This window comes from Chiloscyllium punctatum, chromosome 3 (assembly GCF_047496795.1).
Source record: "Chiloscyllium punctatum isolate Juve2018m chromosome 3, sChiPun1.3, whole genome shotgun sequence".
In the NCBI taxonomy this organism is placed as follows: Eukaryota; Metazoa; Chordata; class Chondrichthyes; order Orectolobiformes; family Hemiscylliidae; genus Chiloscyllium; species Chiloscyllium punctatum.
In genome coordinates this window covers 16,492,589-16,506,402 of record NC_092741.1, presented here as the reverse complement: position 1 = coordinate 16,506,402, position 13,814 = coordinate 16,492,589, and the positions used below count along the sequence as shown (strand labels likewise).

General features: G+C 43.6%; 2 protein-coding genes across 5 annotated transcripts in view; one reads left to right on the top strand and one right to left on the bottom strand.

Moving 5' to 3' along the window:
* yipf3 (Yip1 domain family, member 3) overlaps positions 1–13,814 on the top strand; it is a 788,655-nt gene that overhangs the window by 670,791 nt on the left and 104,050 nt on the right. The gene's annotated exons all lie outside the window — the stretch shown is intronic.
* Positions 1–13,814, bottom strand: part of LOC140456037 (EH domain-containing protein 3-like) — a 105,815-nt gene that overhangs the window by 20,391 nt on the left and 71,610 nt on the right. For 2 of the 4 annotated variants that reach the window (XM_072550701.1, XM_072550703.1), the window contains exon 2: positions 2,527–2,720. In XM_072550701.1, the coding sequence (XP_072406802.1) occupies positions 2,531–2,720 (190 nt within the window). In that variant the 3' untranslated portion in view covers positions 2,527–2,530. Of the gene's footprint in view, positions 1–2,526; positions 2,721–13,814 lie in introns of those variants that run through there. The other 2 variants (XM_072550704.1, XM_072550706.1) reach the window with 2 other exon arrangements.

The following is a 13,814-nucleotide window of genomic DNA, read 5'->3' as shown; positions in this document are numbered from 1 at the left end:
TTGTACCTTGGGTTAAGAAAGGTTTTAAAGAGAAACTGTGGAATCATAGACCTGTGAGTCTGACTGTGGTTGTGGGTAAATTGTTGGGAGTGATTATAAAAGATAGGATTTATGGACATTTAGAGAGGCACAAATTGATTAAAGATAGTTGGCATAGTGTGTGAAGAAAATCGTGTCTCACAAACTTGGTTGAGTATTTTCATGATTGATGATGACAGAGTGTTAAACGTTGTTTATTTGGGTTTTAGTAAAGCGTATGACAAGCTTCTCCATGGTAGATTAATGAGTAAAGTTAGGTCACATGGGATTGCCAATTGGCTTGCCAATTGGATACTGAATTGGCTTAATGGCAGGACACAGAGAGTAATGGTGGAGAGTAATGCTTTTCAGACTGGAGGCCTGTGACCAGCGGTGTTGCCACAGGATTGGTTGTGGGTCCTCTTTTGTTTGTCATTTATAGAAATGATTTGGATGAGCATGTAGAAGGCATGGTTAGTAGTGACATAGCAGACAGTGAAGAAGGTATTCTAAGATCACAAAGAGATCTTGATTAAATGGGCCAATGTGCTGAAAAATGGCAGATGGAGTTCAATTTGGATAAATGCGAGGCATTGCATTTTGGTACAACAAACAAGGGTAGGGCTTATTCAATTCAATTGGTCGGGCCTTGGGTAGTGTTGTAGAGCAGAGGGACTACAGCTGCAGGTGCATAATTCTTTGAATTTGCTTCATATATGGAGAGGGTGGTTAAATAGGCATTTGGCACGCTTGCCTTCATTGCTCAGTGCTTTGAGTCTAGGAGTTGGGAACCTCATGTTGAGGTTGTGCAGGACATTGGTGAGACCTCTTCTGGAAAACTGTGACCAGTTCTGTTTGCCCTGTTAGAGGAAGGGTATTATCAAGTTGGAGAGGGCTCAGAAGATATTTACCAGGATGTTGCTGGGTATGGACGGTTTGAGTTATACTGAAAGGTGAGATAAACTGGAATGTTTTTCACTGAAGCGTAGAAGGTTGAGCAGTGATCTGATAGACCTTTAGAAAATAATGAGAGGAATAGATAGTTGTCTTTTCCCGATAATGGAGGATTTCAAGACAAGGAGAAACATTTTTAAAGTTAGAGGAGAGAGTTTTAAAAACCTTTTCACATAGAGGGTGGTTTGTGTGTGTGGAATGAACTTCCAGAGGAAGTGGTGGATGTGGGAACAATTACAGTGTCTAAAAGACATTTGGATAAGTACACGAACAGGAAAGGTTGGGAGGAATATGGGTCAGGAGCAGGCAGGTGGGACTGGTTAGTTTGGGATTATAGTTGGAACAAAGGGTCTGTTTCTATGCTGTATGACTCTATGATTCTATGTGTTGAAGGGGCAGTGTCAGCTCCAGAGGCTTTAGGGATGGGGTGTGGTGCTACCAGGTCTGGAAGGAGGGGTCAGTACTACCTGGGTCACTTTGGGTGGGGTCTCAGGTCAGTGAGGGAGGGGCTGGGTGGGTGTTGGGTGGCGATGGGTGATGCAGGTGGTTGTAGTTCCAATCCCATTGGCAGGACCAGGAGCCATTTTGGGTCAAAGGGGTTACCAAGTCTCGTGAAAGGGAGGGGTTGTTGTTTTGCTGGTGATGGGATGGGGGGAGGTGACCGTTTCAATGGGGTTGTGTTTGGGGAGAAGGGGAGTAGTGGGTCAGTGATGAGGGATCTGTAGACTCCTGGGGTTGGTGGGAAAGTGAGGGAGTTTTGGGTCAATCCAGGTCATGGGTGTCAGGTTGTGGGGATCTGTCCGGTCTGACACGGTCATTATGGGGATGGTGTCAGGTCAGGGGGAATGGGGGAAGTGTGTCGGTGACAATGACTGACTCCTGATCAGAATTCCAAGGCCAATGAAGTGAGAAACTTGGATAAAGCCATTGATTCGAAGCATTGAACAAATGAGCCAGTGGGAACAGTGAGTGTAAATGGGAATGAAATGCTTCCTGCTGACGTTAATTCAGCTGAATAATTTTCAACTGAGAATAAATGCTGTACAGTATTCTTAGTTGGAGCTAAAATTATTAACTGCCAGTAGAGGGCAGTGTTTATAAACAGGATCCCAGAATTCCTAAAATGGGACTTTGATGGAATTGGATTCGTGGTGCTGGAAGAGCACAGCAGTTCAGGCAGCATCCAACGAGCAGCGAAATCGACGTTTCGGGCAAAAGCCCTTCATCTGGCTTTTGCCCGAAACGTCGATTTCGCTGCTCGTTGGATGCTGCCTGAACTGCTGTGCTCTTCCAGCACTACTAATCCAGTATTTGCTTTCCAGCATCTGCAGTCATTGTTTTTACCTCTTTGATGGAATTGGTCAAATATGGGTAGATATACATAATTTGCCTCATGAACAGTCTTTGTATTACTGGAAGGTGGGTATAAGTGTATACCTTTCTCTTAAAGAGATCAGAAATATTCACGGTATTCTAGATTAATACATTGTGTACAGGTGTAGGGTGTAGGTTTGCTTGCTGAGCTGTAGGTTTGATATCCAGATGTTTCATTACCTGGCTAGGTAAAATCATCAGAGGCGACATCCAAGTGAAGCGAAGCTGTTGTCTCCTGCTTTCTATTTATATCTTTCTCCTGGATGGGGTTACTGGGGTTTGTGGTGATGTCATTTCCTGTTTGTTTTCTGAGGGGTTGATTAATGGCATCCAGGTCTACGCGTTTGTTTATGGCTTCAGCATCCTCCTGGCTGCTAAAATGAAGATAGATTGCGAACTTGGTCAAACAGCAAGGGATGCTGGGTACATTGGCAAAATAAAGTTCTTAAATCACAAAGTCCACACACCAGACACAGAGCAAACACAGCAGTCAGGTACTAATGACATTTGCTAATGTAAAAGGCAATATTTATGCAGAACAGACATACTCCCTCCAACTTATCTACTGAGCAGAGGAGGGCCCTGACAGCACGGTACAGTGCCGGCCCTTCTACAAAAAAATAAACTAACATCAGCAAAACATCCAAATGATTGACTCTGTTTCCAACTATCAAGCGTATCTCCCTGATTGGCCAGAACAATAGAAAGTTCCAGAAAACCATCTAAAAGATATAAAAACAGGCTTCACCTACAGACTTTGCTCTTGGAATCTTCTGGAGGCCTTCTGAGGAGACCAACATGGCAAGAGGCAAAGACCAACTGACCAACCAGAGAGAGAGAGAGAGAGAGAGAGAGAGGAAGAAAGCAGCTTCACACACCCAGAGAGGGAGAGCAATTGTGTAAATCTCCAAGAAACTCGGGAATTATTGTAACCTTAGGAGCCAAATAGGATTTGAGATTGTGTGTTTAGTGTTAAAGGTTGTTGTAATTTTGTTTCTAATGAAGTTGGCAATATTTTTCATTGGTACTGGCTTATGTTCATATTGATCCTCGAGGGTAGTACTATCAGCAATACTCACGGTACTATGAGCTAATGAGGGTAGGAATAGAAGGATAGAGCAGATGAATGCGTGGCTGAGGAGCTGGTGTATGGGAAAAGAATTCACAGTTTTGGATCATTGGAATCTCTTCTGGGATAGAAGTGACTTGTACAAGAAGGATGGATTGCGCCTGAATTGGAAGGGGACTAATATACTGGCAGGGAGATTTGTTAGAGCTCCTCAGGAAGATTTAAACCAGTAAAGGGGGAAGGGGGGGTGGGACTGAGGGAGATAGTGAGGGAAGAGATCAATCTGAGACTGGTACAGTGGAGAAAAGGAGCAAGTCATACAGTCAGGGCAGGCAGGAACAAAGCAGAGAACAAGGTAGGACTGAAAAATTAAACTGCATTTATTTCAATGCAAGATGCATAACAAGGAAGGCAGATGAACTCAGGGCATAGTTAGCAACATGGGACTGGGATATCATAACAATTGCAGAAACATGGCACAGGGATGGACAGGACTGGCAGCTTAATGTTCCAGAATACAAACACTATAGGAATGATAGAAAGGGAGGCAAGAGAGAAGGGGGAGTGAAGTTTTTGATAAGGGATAGCATTACAGTTGTGCTGAGGGAGGATATTCCTGGAAATACATCCAGGGTAGTTACTTGGGTGGAACTGAGAAATAAGAAAGGGATGGTTACCTTGTTGGGATTGTATTATAAACCCCTAATAGTCAGCGGGAAATTGAGAAACAAATTTGTAAGGGGATTTCAATTATCTGTAAAAATAATAAGGTGGTTATGGAAGAGGATTTTAACTTTCCAAACACAGTCTGGGACTGCCATCGTGTTAAGCATTTCGATGGAGAGGAGTTTGTTAAGACTGTACAAGAAAATGTTCTGAGTCAGTATGTTGATGTACTAACTAGAGAAGGTGCAAAACTTGACCTATTCTTGGGGAATAAGGGCAGGGCAGGTAACTGAGGTGGCAGTGGGGGAACACTTTGGGGCCAGCGACCAAAATTTCTCTTAGTTTCAAAATCGTGATGGAAAAGGATAGACTAGATCTCACAGTTGAAGTTCTACATTGGAGGAAGACTAATTTTGATGGTATCAGGCAAGAACTTTCAAAAGCTGACTGGGGGCAGATGTTCACACGTAAAGGGACGGCTGGAAAATGGGAAGCCTTCAGAAATGAGATAACGAGAATCCAGAAACAGTGTATTCCTATAAGGGTGAGAGGAAAGGCTGGTAGGTGTAGGGAATGCTGGACGACTGGAAAAATTGAGGTTTCGGTTAAGAAAAAGGAAACATATGTCAGGTATTGACAGCAAAGATTGAGAGAATCATTAGAAGAGTATAAAGGAAGTAGGAGGATACTTAATAGGGAAATCAGGAGGGCAAAAAAAAGGGACTTGAGATAGCTTTGGAAAATAGGGTTAAAGAGAATCCAAAGGGTCTTTACAAATACATTAAGGACAAAAGGGTAACTGGAGAGCGAATAGGGCCCCTCAAACATCAGCAAGGTGGCCATTGTGTGGAGCTGCATGAGATGGGGGAGATACTAAATGAGTATTTTGCATCAGTGTTTACTGTGGAGGACATGGAAGATATAGAATGTTGGGAAATAGATGGTGACATCTTGAAAAATGTCCATATTAAGGAGGAGGAAGAACTGGATGCTTTGAAATGCATAAAAGTGGATAAATCCCCAGGACCTGATCAGGTGTACTCTAGAACTCTGTGGAAAGATGGGAAGTGATTGCTGGGCCCCTTGCTGACATATTTGTATCATCGATAGTCACAGGTAATGTGCCAGAAGACTGGAGGTTGGCTAACAAAGAAAGAACAAAGAAAATTTACAGCCCAGGAACAGGCCCTTCGGCCCTCCAAGCCTGAACCGATCCAAATGTACTGTCTAAACTTGACGGTCAATTCCTAAGCATTTGTATCCCTCTGCTTCCCACTTACTCATGCATCTGTCTCGATGCATCTTAAATGAATCTACCGTGCCTGCCTCTACCAGCTCCGCTGGCAACGCATTCCAAATACCCACCACCCTCTGTGTGAAGTACTTGCCACGTGCATCCCCTTTTAAACTTTCCACCTCTCATCTTGAAAGCATGACCTCTCGTTATTGAATCCTTCACCCTGGGAAAAAGCTTGTCTCTATCCACCCTGTCTATACCCTTCATGATTTTGTAAATCTCAATTAGGTCCCGCCTCAATCTCATTTTTTTCTAGTGTAAGTAAACCTAACTTACTCAACCTCTCTTCATAGATCACACCTTCCATACCAGGCAACATCCTTGTAAACCTTCTCTGCACCCTCTCCAAAGCAACACATTTTTAACCCTCTCTAAAGCGTCCACATCCTTTTGGTAATGTGGCGACCAGAACTGTACACACTGTTCTAAATGCAGCCAAACCAATATCTTGTACAATTTTAACATGACTTGTCACTACCCTGTCCCATGAAGGCAAGCATACTATTTGCCTTCTTGACCACTCTATCCACCTGTGCAGCAACCTTCAGGGTACAATGGACCTGCACTCCCAGATCTCTCTGCCCATCAACCTTTCCCAAGACTCTTCCATTCATTGCATAATTCGCTCTAGAATTAGACTTGCCTAAATGCATCACCTCACATTTGTCTGGATTGAAAGCCATCTGCCACTTTTCTGCCCAACTCTCCAGTCTATCTATATCCTCCTGTATTCTCTGACAGTCCCTTATGCTTTCTGCTACTCCACCAATCATTATGTCATTATATTATGTTATATTATAATAGTACCATTATTTCAGAAAGGTAGTAAGGAGAAGCCAGGGAACTATAGACCCATGAACCTGACGTCATTGGTGGGCAAGTTGTTGGAGGGAATCCTGAGGGACAGGATTTACATGTATTTGGAAAGGCAATGACTAATTAGGGATAGTCAATATGGCTTTGTGCATGGGAAATCATGTCTCATAAATTTGGTTGAGTTTCTTGAAAAAGTAACAAAGAGGATTAATGAGGGCAGAGCAGTAGACATGATCTATATGGAGTCCAGTAAGGTGTTCAATAGGTTTCTCATGGGAGACTTGTGAGCAAGGCTAGATCTCATGGAATACAGGGGGAACTAGCCATTTGGATACAGAACTGGATCAAAGGTAGAAGATAGAGGGTGGTGGTGGAGGAGTGCAAATCAGACTGAAGACCTGTGACCAGTGGAGTGCCCCAAGGATTCTAGATTGTAAGACAACCCAGAAGGTGTATAGCACAAAGACATTGTTTTTAATTAGAATCAAAAAACACAGTTCACTCCACTCCCAAGGATTTGAAATTCATTATTAATCCAATATTGAATCTTTGATGTTGTGTATGAACAACACCCTAATTTTCAGTGAGCCCTCTTTAACTATGGGGTGAGTTCCCACCTTCGTGCAGTGTAGTGAGGTACACAGCTGTGATTCAGTATACGGGGTGTCCCATTTTTCAGCTGTTTCTACCTTATCCTCATCGACACCTGCTGCAGCCACTGACTCACCGTTTCTTCTTGTATTAGTATTAATTCATCCACACAACTGTAAATATCAAGTGGTGATGATCACTCCCCTTTTCTGACCTTTATCATTCTTCAAACCATCCATGACCATTTGCCCCTGGGGTGGGGGTGCCCTGTGGGTTGAACCCATCTCTCAGCATTCCCTTCATCAATTTTGATTGTTGTTCTGCTGTAAACGTCAGATGGAGCCCTCTGACGTTCAATCAAAGTTTACAGCCTTTTCCTCATTCCCCTCCCTGACTGCATTTTTACACATTCTATGATGATACTTTTCCCCTACAGATGTGATTTTAACCATTGGAAGAGGCACAGAGATTGTGACTCCTCTTGTGAGATCTGTCAGCACAAACCTGACGTTGTTTTGCATTTTGTTTAGAAGAAGCCCAGTTACATGTAAGGTTTTAATGTTACAAAATATTTTTCCTGGGCAAAAATGGTAGAATAGGATATTCAACCCCTCGAGACTGTCCCTCCATTCCCACCCTCTGGTCTGCCCAAGTGTCACTCCAGCTCCCACTCCCAGCTCTTCACCATTCCGTGCTCTGGGTTTCTCTTCCTCTTCCCCAGTTGTAATCTCTCCCAAATTTTTTTCCCGCACCACTTTCCCGATGCCGGGGATCATTCCCTCCAGTCTCAGGTGGTGTCCCCATGCCGTGTGGTATCACTCTCCCACCCACCACCCACCTCCTCGTTCCTACTTGGTTCAGGTTTTACCACAAGATTTGTCACTGTTCCAGGGAGTAAAGAGCCTGGGAGAATGACAGGTACATTGTGTGTCTCATGTTGTAAAATGTGCAGTTAGTCAAATTCAGGGATTTGGATGGTCCGGGTGTGGATGAAGTCTGCTTAGGGCTTGGAAGGATGTTTTTCTGTATCAATCATGATTCAACATTAAAATGTTCTGTCACCATGGAGACATTAACGAGAAATGTGGCCAATTGGTGACTTGTGTGTCTGTTCATGCAAAGTAATAAACTTAGCTCAGTATCTCGCTCGTGAACAGCAAAGGTGTAAATGTAGGTCAAATCTGGACCACCCGATATTCACTGAAGTAAAGTCAAACTCAAAAGGTAGACCTAAATTCCACACGTCCATCAGACATTTACAGGGTCTGCATTTCAGAGCAATGGCTGGAGCTGATGTTCATCTTTAGAAGTAGGTCAGGTGTTCTTCATTTACATCAAAAAAATGAAGCTGGAAAACACTTGAACTGAAACATGATTGGTTTAGGAACTTCACATTGCAGACACACAGTGTTGTTTGTTCCTTCGTGGAGTATGGGAGATTCTGACAAGATTGTTGTTTATTGACCATTCCTTGAAGCCCAAAGATGGTGGTCAGTCCTCTGTTTGAATTGCTGTCGTCCAACTGGGACTGCCACAGTGTTAAGGGTTTAGATGAAAAGGAATTTGTTAAGTGTGTACAAGAAAATTTTCTGATTCAGTATATGGATGTTCCTTCTAGAGAAAGTGCAAAACGTGACCTACCCTTGGGAAAAAAGGCAGGGCAGGTAACTGAGCTGTCAGTGTGGAAGCATTTGCGGCCAGCGACCATAATTCTATTAGTTTTAAAATAGTGATGGAAAAGGATAGTCTAGATCTAAAAATTGAAGTTCTAAATTAGAAGAAGGCTAATTTTGATGGTATGAGGCAACTACCTTCAAAAGCTGATTGGGCGCAGATGATCGCAGGTAAAGAGACCACTGGAAAATGGGAAGCCTTCAGAAATGAGATAACACGAGTCCAGAGACAGTGTATTCCTGTTAGGGTGAAAGGAAAGGCTGGTAGGTGTCGGGAATGTTGGATAACTACAGAAATTGAGGGTTTGGTTAAGAAAAAGAAGGAAGCATATGTCAGGTATAGACAGGATAGATGGAGTGAATCCTTAGAAGGGAATAAAGGCAGTAGGTGTATACCTAAGAGGGAAATCAGGAGGGCAAAAAGGGGACATGAGATAGCTTTGGCAAATAGGGTTCAGGAGAATCCAAAGAGTTTTTACAAATACATTAAGGATAAAAGGATAACTCGGGAGAGAACAGGGACCCTCAAAGATCAACAAGGTGGCCTTGGTGTGGAGCCGCAGGAGATGTGGAGAGATACTAAAGGAGTATTTTGCAGCAGTGTTTACTATGGAAAAGGACATGGAAGATATAGAATGTGGGGAAATAGATGGTGACATCTTGATAAATGTTAATACTACAGGGCAGGAAGTGCTGGATGTCTTGAAACGCATAAAAGTGGATAAATCCCCAGGACCTGATCAGGTGTACTCTGGAACTCTGGGAAGCTACGGAAGTGATTTCTGGGACACTTGTTGAGATATTTGCACCAACAATAATCACAGATGAGGTGCCGGAAGACTGGAGGTTGGTTAATGTAGTACCATTATTTAAGAAAGGTGGTAAGGACAAGCCAGGGTACTATAGACTGGTGAGCCTGATGTCGGTAGTGGGAGAGTTGTTGGAGGGAATCCTGAGGGACAGGATGTACATGTACTTGGAAACGTGATTAGGGATAGACAACATGGCTTGGTGTGAGGGAAATCATGTCTCACAAACTTTATTGAGTATTTTGAAGAAGTAACAAAGAAGATTGATGAGGGCAGAGCAGTAGATGTGATCTATATGGACTTCAGTCAGGCATTCGACAAGGTTTCTCATGGGAGACTGATTAGCAAGCTTAGATTTCATGGAATACAGGGAGAACTAGCCATTTGGATTCCAAACTGGCTCGAAGGTAGAAGATAGAGGGTGGTAGTGGACATGTAGTGGACCTAAATTGGACATGTAGTGGACAGCAAAGAAGGTTACCTCAGATTACAGGATCTTGATCAGATGGGCCAAAGGGCTGAGGAGTGGCAGATGGAATTTAATTTAGATAAATGTGAGGTGCTGCATTTTGGGAAAGCAAATCGAACGAGAACTTATATACTTAATGGTAAGGTCCTAGAGGGTGTTGCTCAACAAAGAGACCTTAGAGTGCAAGTTCATAGCTCCTTGAAAGTAGAGTCGCAGGTAGGATATTGAGTACCGTAGTTGGGAGATCATGTTACAGCTGTACGGCTGTTTTAGCCACTTTTGGAATATCGCATGCAATTCTGGTCTCCTTCCTATCGGATGGATGTTGTGAAACTTGAAAGGAGTTAGAAAAGATTAACAAGGATGTTGCCAGGATTGGAGGATTTGAGCTAAAAGGAGTGGTTGAACAGGCTGAGGCTTTTTTCCCTGGAGAGTCAGAGGCTGAGGGGCAACCTTAGAAATGTTTATAAAATCATGAAGGGCATGGATAGAATAAACAGACACAGTCTTTTCCGTGGGGTGGGAGAGTCCAGAACTAGAGGGCATAGGTTGAGGGTGAGAGGGGAGAGATATAAAAGGGACCTAAGGGACGACTTTTTCATGTAGAGGGTGGTACGTGTATGGAATGAGGCGAGTACAATTGCAACATTTAAAAAACATCTGGATGGGTACATGAATTGGAAGGGTTTGGAGTGATCTGGGCTGGTTGCTGGCAGGTGGGACTAGACCGGGATGGGATATCTGGTAAGCATGGGCAAGATGGACCGAAGGGACTGTTTCCATACTGTACATCTCCATGACTCTATCTGCGTCTGTACACCAGCATTGTTAAGGTGGCAGTTCCAGGATATAAAACCAATGATGATGACACAATGAAGAGTAATGCTCAGAGGGGAACCTGGAGGTGATGGTGTTCCCATCGACCTGCTGTATTTGTCCTTTGAGTGTGAACATTATGGAATGAGACTGAGCAACTGACGAAGCTGCAGTACCTCACTGCAGTCCATCCTGTAGCAAGAACAGACTGACGTGCAATATACCAACAGAGGAGAAAATGGAGTACTGAAGATAATGGATGGGATTCTGGTCAAGGGGATTGATTTATTGAGGTCTGTTGTGTCAGCTTTCTGGAGGGGGAACACATACCCAGGAAATTGGGAATATTCCATGACACACCAGAATTGGGATGTTTATTGAGGTTTGTTTGTGCAACGGGTGAGTCAGTGCAGTCTCGAATCTGGCCTGGATAACCTCCTACCAGCTATAACATTCCCAACGCCCCATTCTGTCTGTCGTCCTCAGGATGATAATTGTAGGAACAGGAACTGATCGAGAGGCAGCTGATTTCTGTCATGGAGTTTTCTGCCTTCAGTACCTGGGGCACATTTCATTCAAATTCAGTCTCATCAGGAGCTCACTGTTTGCTGCCCTGTTTTGGGCCAGTTCATTATCACTCGTCTCAGAGAGACAGCTTGTCAGGGTTTGTTTGATGATGATTCTTTCCAGAATCAATTGTTCAGACATTCGGAGGGCAGCAGATAATCTCAGCAAAATGCTGAGGCTGCTTTCCCACCATCTCTCACAGATGGAAGGATGACAATCAGTTTGATGGTCATGTTTGTTTCTGAGTCTTGTGGGAAAATGTGAAGCATGGTTTACACAGAGGGAGAATTCCTACTTTAAGAAATTACGTTAAAATTTAACCCCTTTTCCAAGAGGGATGTTTCAGCTGATGATTCAATTGCTGTTTATCCATCAAAGGAGAGATTTGGGACAGATACAACAACAAGTTAGCGAGACATAATTAGCAATATGGATAAAAGTTCATATTTAATTCATCAGGACACAGTATTCATTGGGTTTCCTGACTTAATACACCAAGCCCAATAGAACATAGAACAGTATAGCACACTACAGAGACTTCAGCCCTTGATGTTGTGCCAACCTTTTATCCCACTCTGAGATCACACTAATTTACATACCCCTCATTTTGCTATCATCCAAGTGCCGATCCAATAGTCACTAAATGTCCGTAATGTATCTGACTCTCCTACCACTGCTGGCAGTGTATTGCACACGCCCAGCACTCTCTGTGTAAAGAACGTACCTCTGACATCTCCCCTACACCTTCCTCCAATCACCGTAATGTTATGCCCCCTTTTGATAGCCATTTCCACCCTGAGAAAAAGTTTCTGGCTAGCCACTCTACCTCTGACTCGCATCATCTTGTATCAAATCCCCTCTCATCCTTCTTCGTTCCAATGAGAAATGGCCAAGTTCCCTCAACCTTTCTACATGAGACATGCCCTTGACTCCAGGCAGCATCTTAGTAAATCTCCTCTGCACCCTCTCCAAAGCTTCCATATCTTTCCTGTGATGAGGCAACCAGAACTGAACACAGTATTCCAAGTGTGGTCTAACCAGGGCACTACAGAGCTACAATATAACCCTACGGCTCTTCAATTCAATCTCCCTGCTAATGAAAGTCAACATACCATATGCCTTCTTAACAATCCGATCAACTTGCTTGGCAAGTTTGAGGGATATATGGACATGATCCCAAAAATCCCTCTGTTCCTCCACACTGCCAAGATTCCTGCCTTTATCCCTGTAATCTGCATTCAAATTCAACCTTCCAAAATGAATTTCACACTTCTCCAGGTTAAACTCCATCTGCCACTTCTCAGCCCAACTCTGCTTCCTGTCAATGTTCTGTTGCAATCTACAACAGCCCTTCACACTATCCACAACTTTACCAACTTTTGTGACATCAGCAAATGTACTAACCATCATTTATAAGAATCACAAAGAGCAGAGGTCCAAGAACAGAACTCTGCGTAAAACACTAGTCACCGAGTGCCAGACTGAATACTTTCCATCTATTACCACCCTCTGCCTTCTCTGGGCCAGTCAATTCTGTATCCAGACAGCCAAACTTCTCTGGATCCTATGAATCCTTACTTTCTGAACAAACCTACCAAGCGGAACCTTATCAAAAGCCTTGCTAACATCCATATATACACATCTATGGGGTGGCATGGTGGCTCAAGTGGTTAGCACTGCTGCTTCACAGTGCCAGGGACCGGGGTTTGATTCCAGCCTCAGGCAACTGTCTGTGTGGAGTTTGAACAATCTCTCCTTGTTTGCGGGGGTTTCCTCCAGGTTCTCTAGTTTCCTCGCACCATACAACGATGTGCAGGTTAGGTGATTTGGCCATGGGGAATTACAGGGATGTGTAGGTTCAATGCATTAGTCAGGGGAAAATATAGCATAATTGGTATGGGAATGGATCTGGGTGGGTTAGCCTTCAGAGGGTCAGTGTGGACTTGTTGGGCTGAAGGGCCTGTTTGCACACTGTAGTGATTCTGTGATTCACTGCTCTATCTTCATCACTGTGCTTAGTTACACAGAGTTATAGAGATGTACAGCACGGAAACAGACCCTTTGGTCCATCTCGTCCATGCCAACCAGATATACCAACCTAATCTAGTCCCAGTTGGCAGCACCTGGCCCATATCCCTCTGAACCCTTCCCATTCATATACCCATCCAGATACCTTTTAAATGTTGCAATTGTACTTGCCTCCACCACTTCCTCCGGCAGCTCATTGCACACATGTACCACCCATTGTGTGAAAATGCTGCCTCTCAGGTCTCTTTTATATCTTTGCCCTCTCAACCTAAACCAATGCTCTCTAGTTTTCCCTGGGGTGGGGGAGGCCAGAAGACTTTGTCTATTTATCTTATCCACAACCCTTATGACTTTATAAACCTCATTATTGTCACCACTCAGCCTCTGACACTACAGAGAAAATAGCCCCACCCTATTTAACCTCTCCCTATATCTCAAAACCTCCAACCCTGGCAACATCCTTGTAAATCTTTTCTGAACCCTTTTAACTTTCACAGCATCTTTCCAATAGGAAGGAGACCAGAATTGCATGCAATATTTCAAACATGGCTGAACCAACATCCTGTACAGCCACAACATGACCTTCTGACTACTGTACTCAATACTCTGACCAATAACGAAAAGCATACCAAACACCTTCTTCACTATGCTAGCGACCTGCGACTCT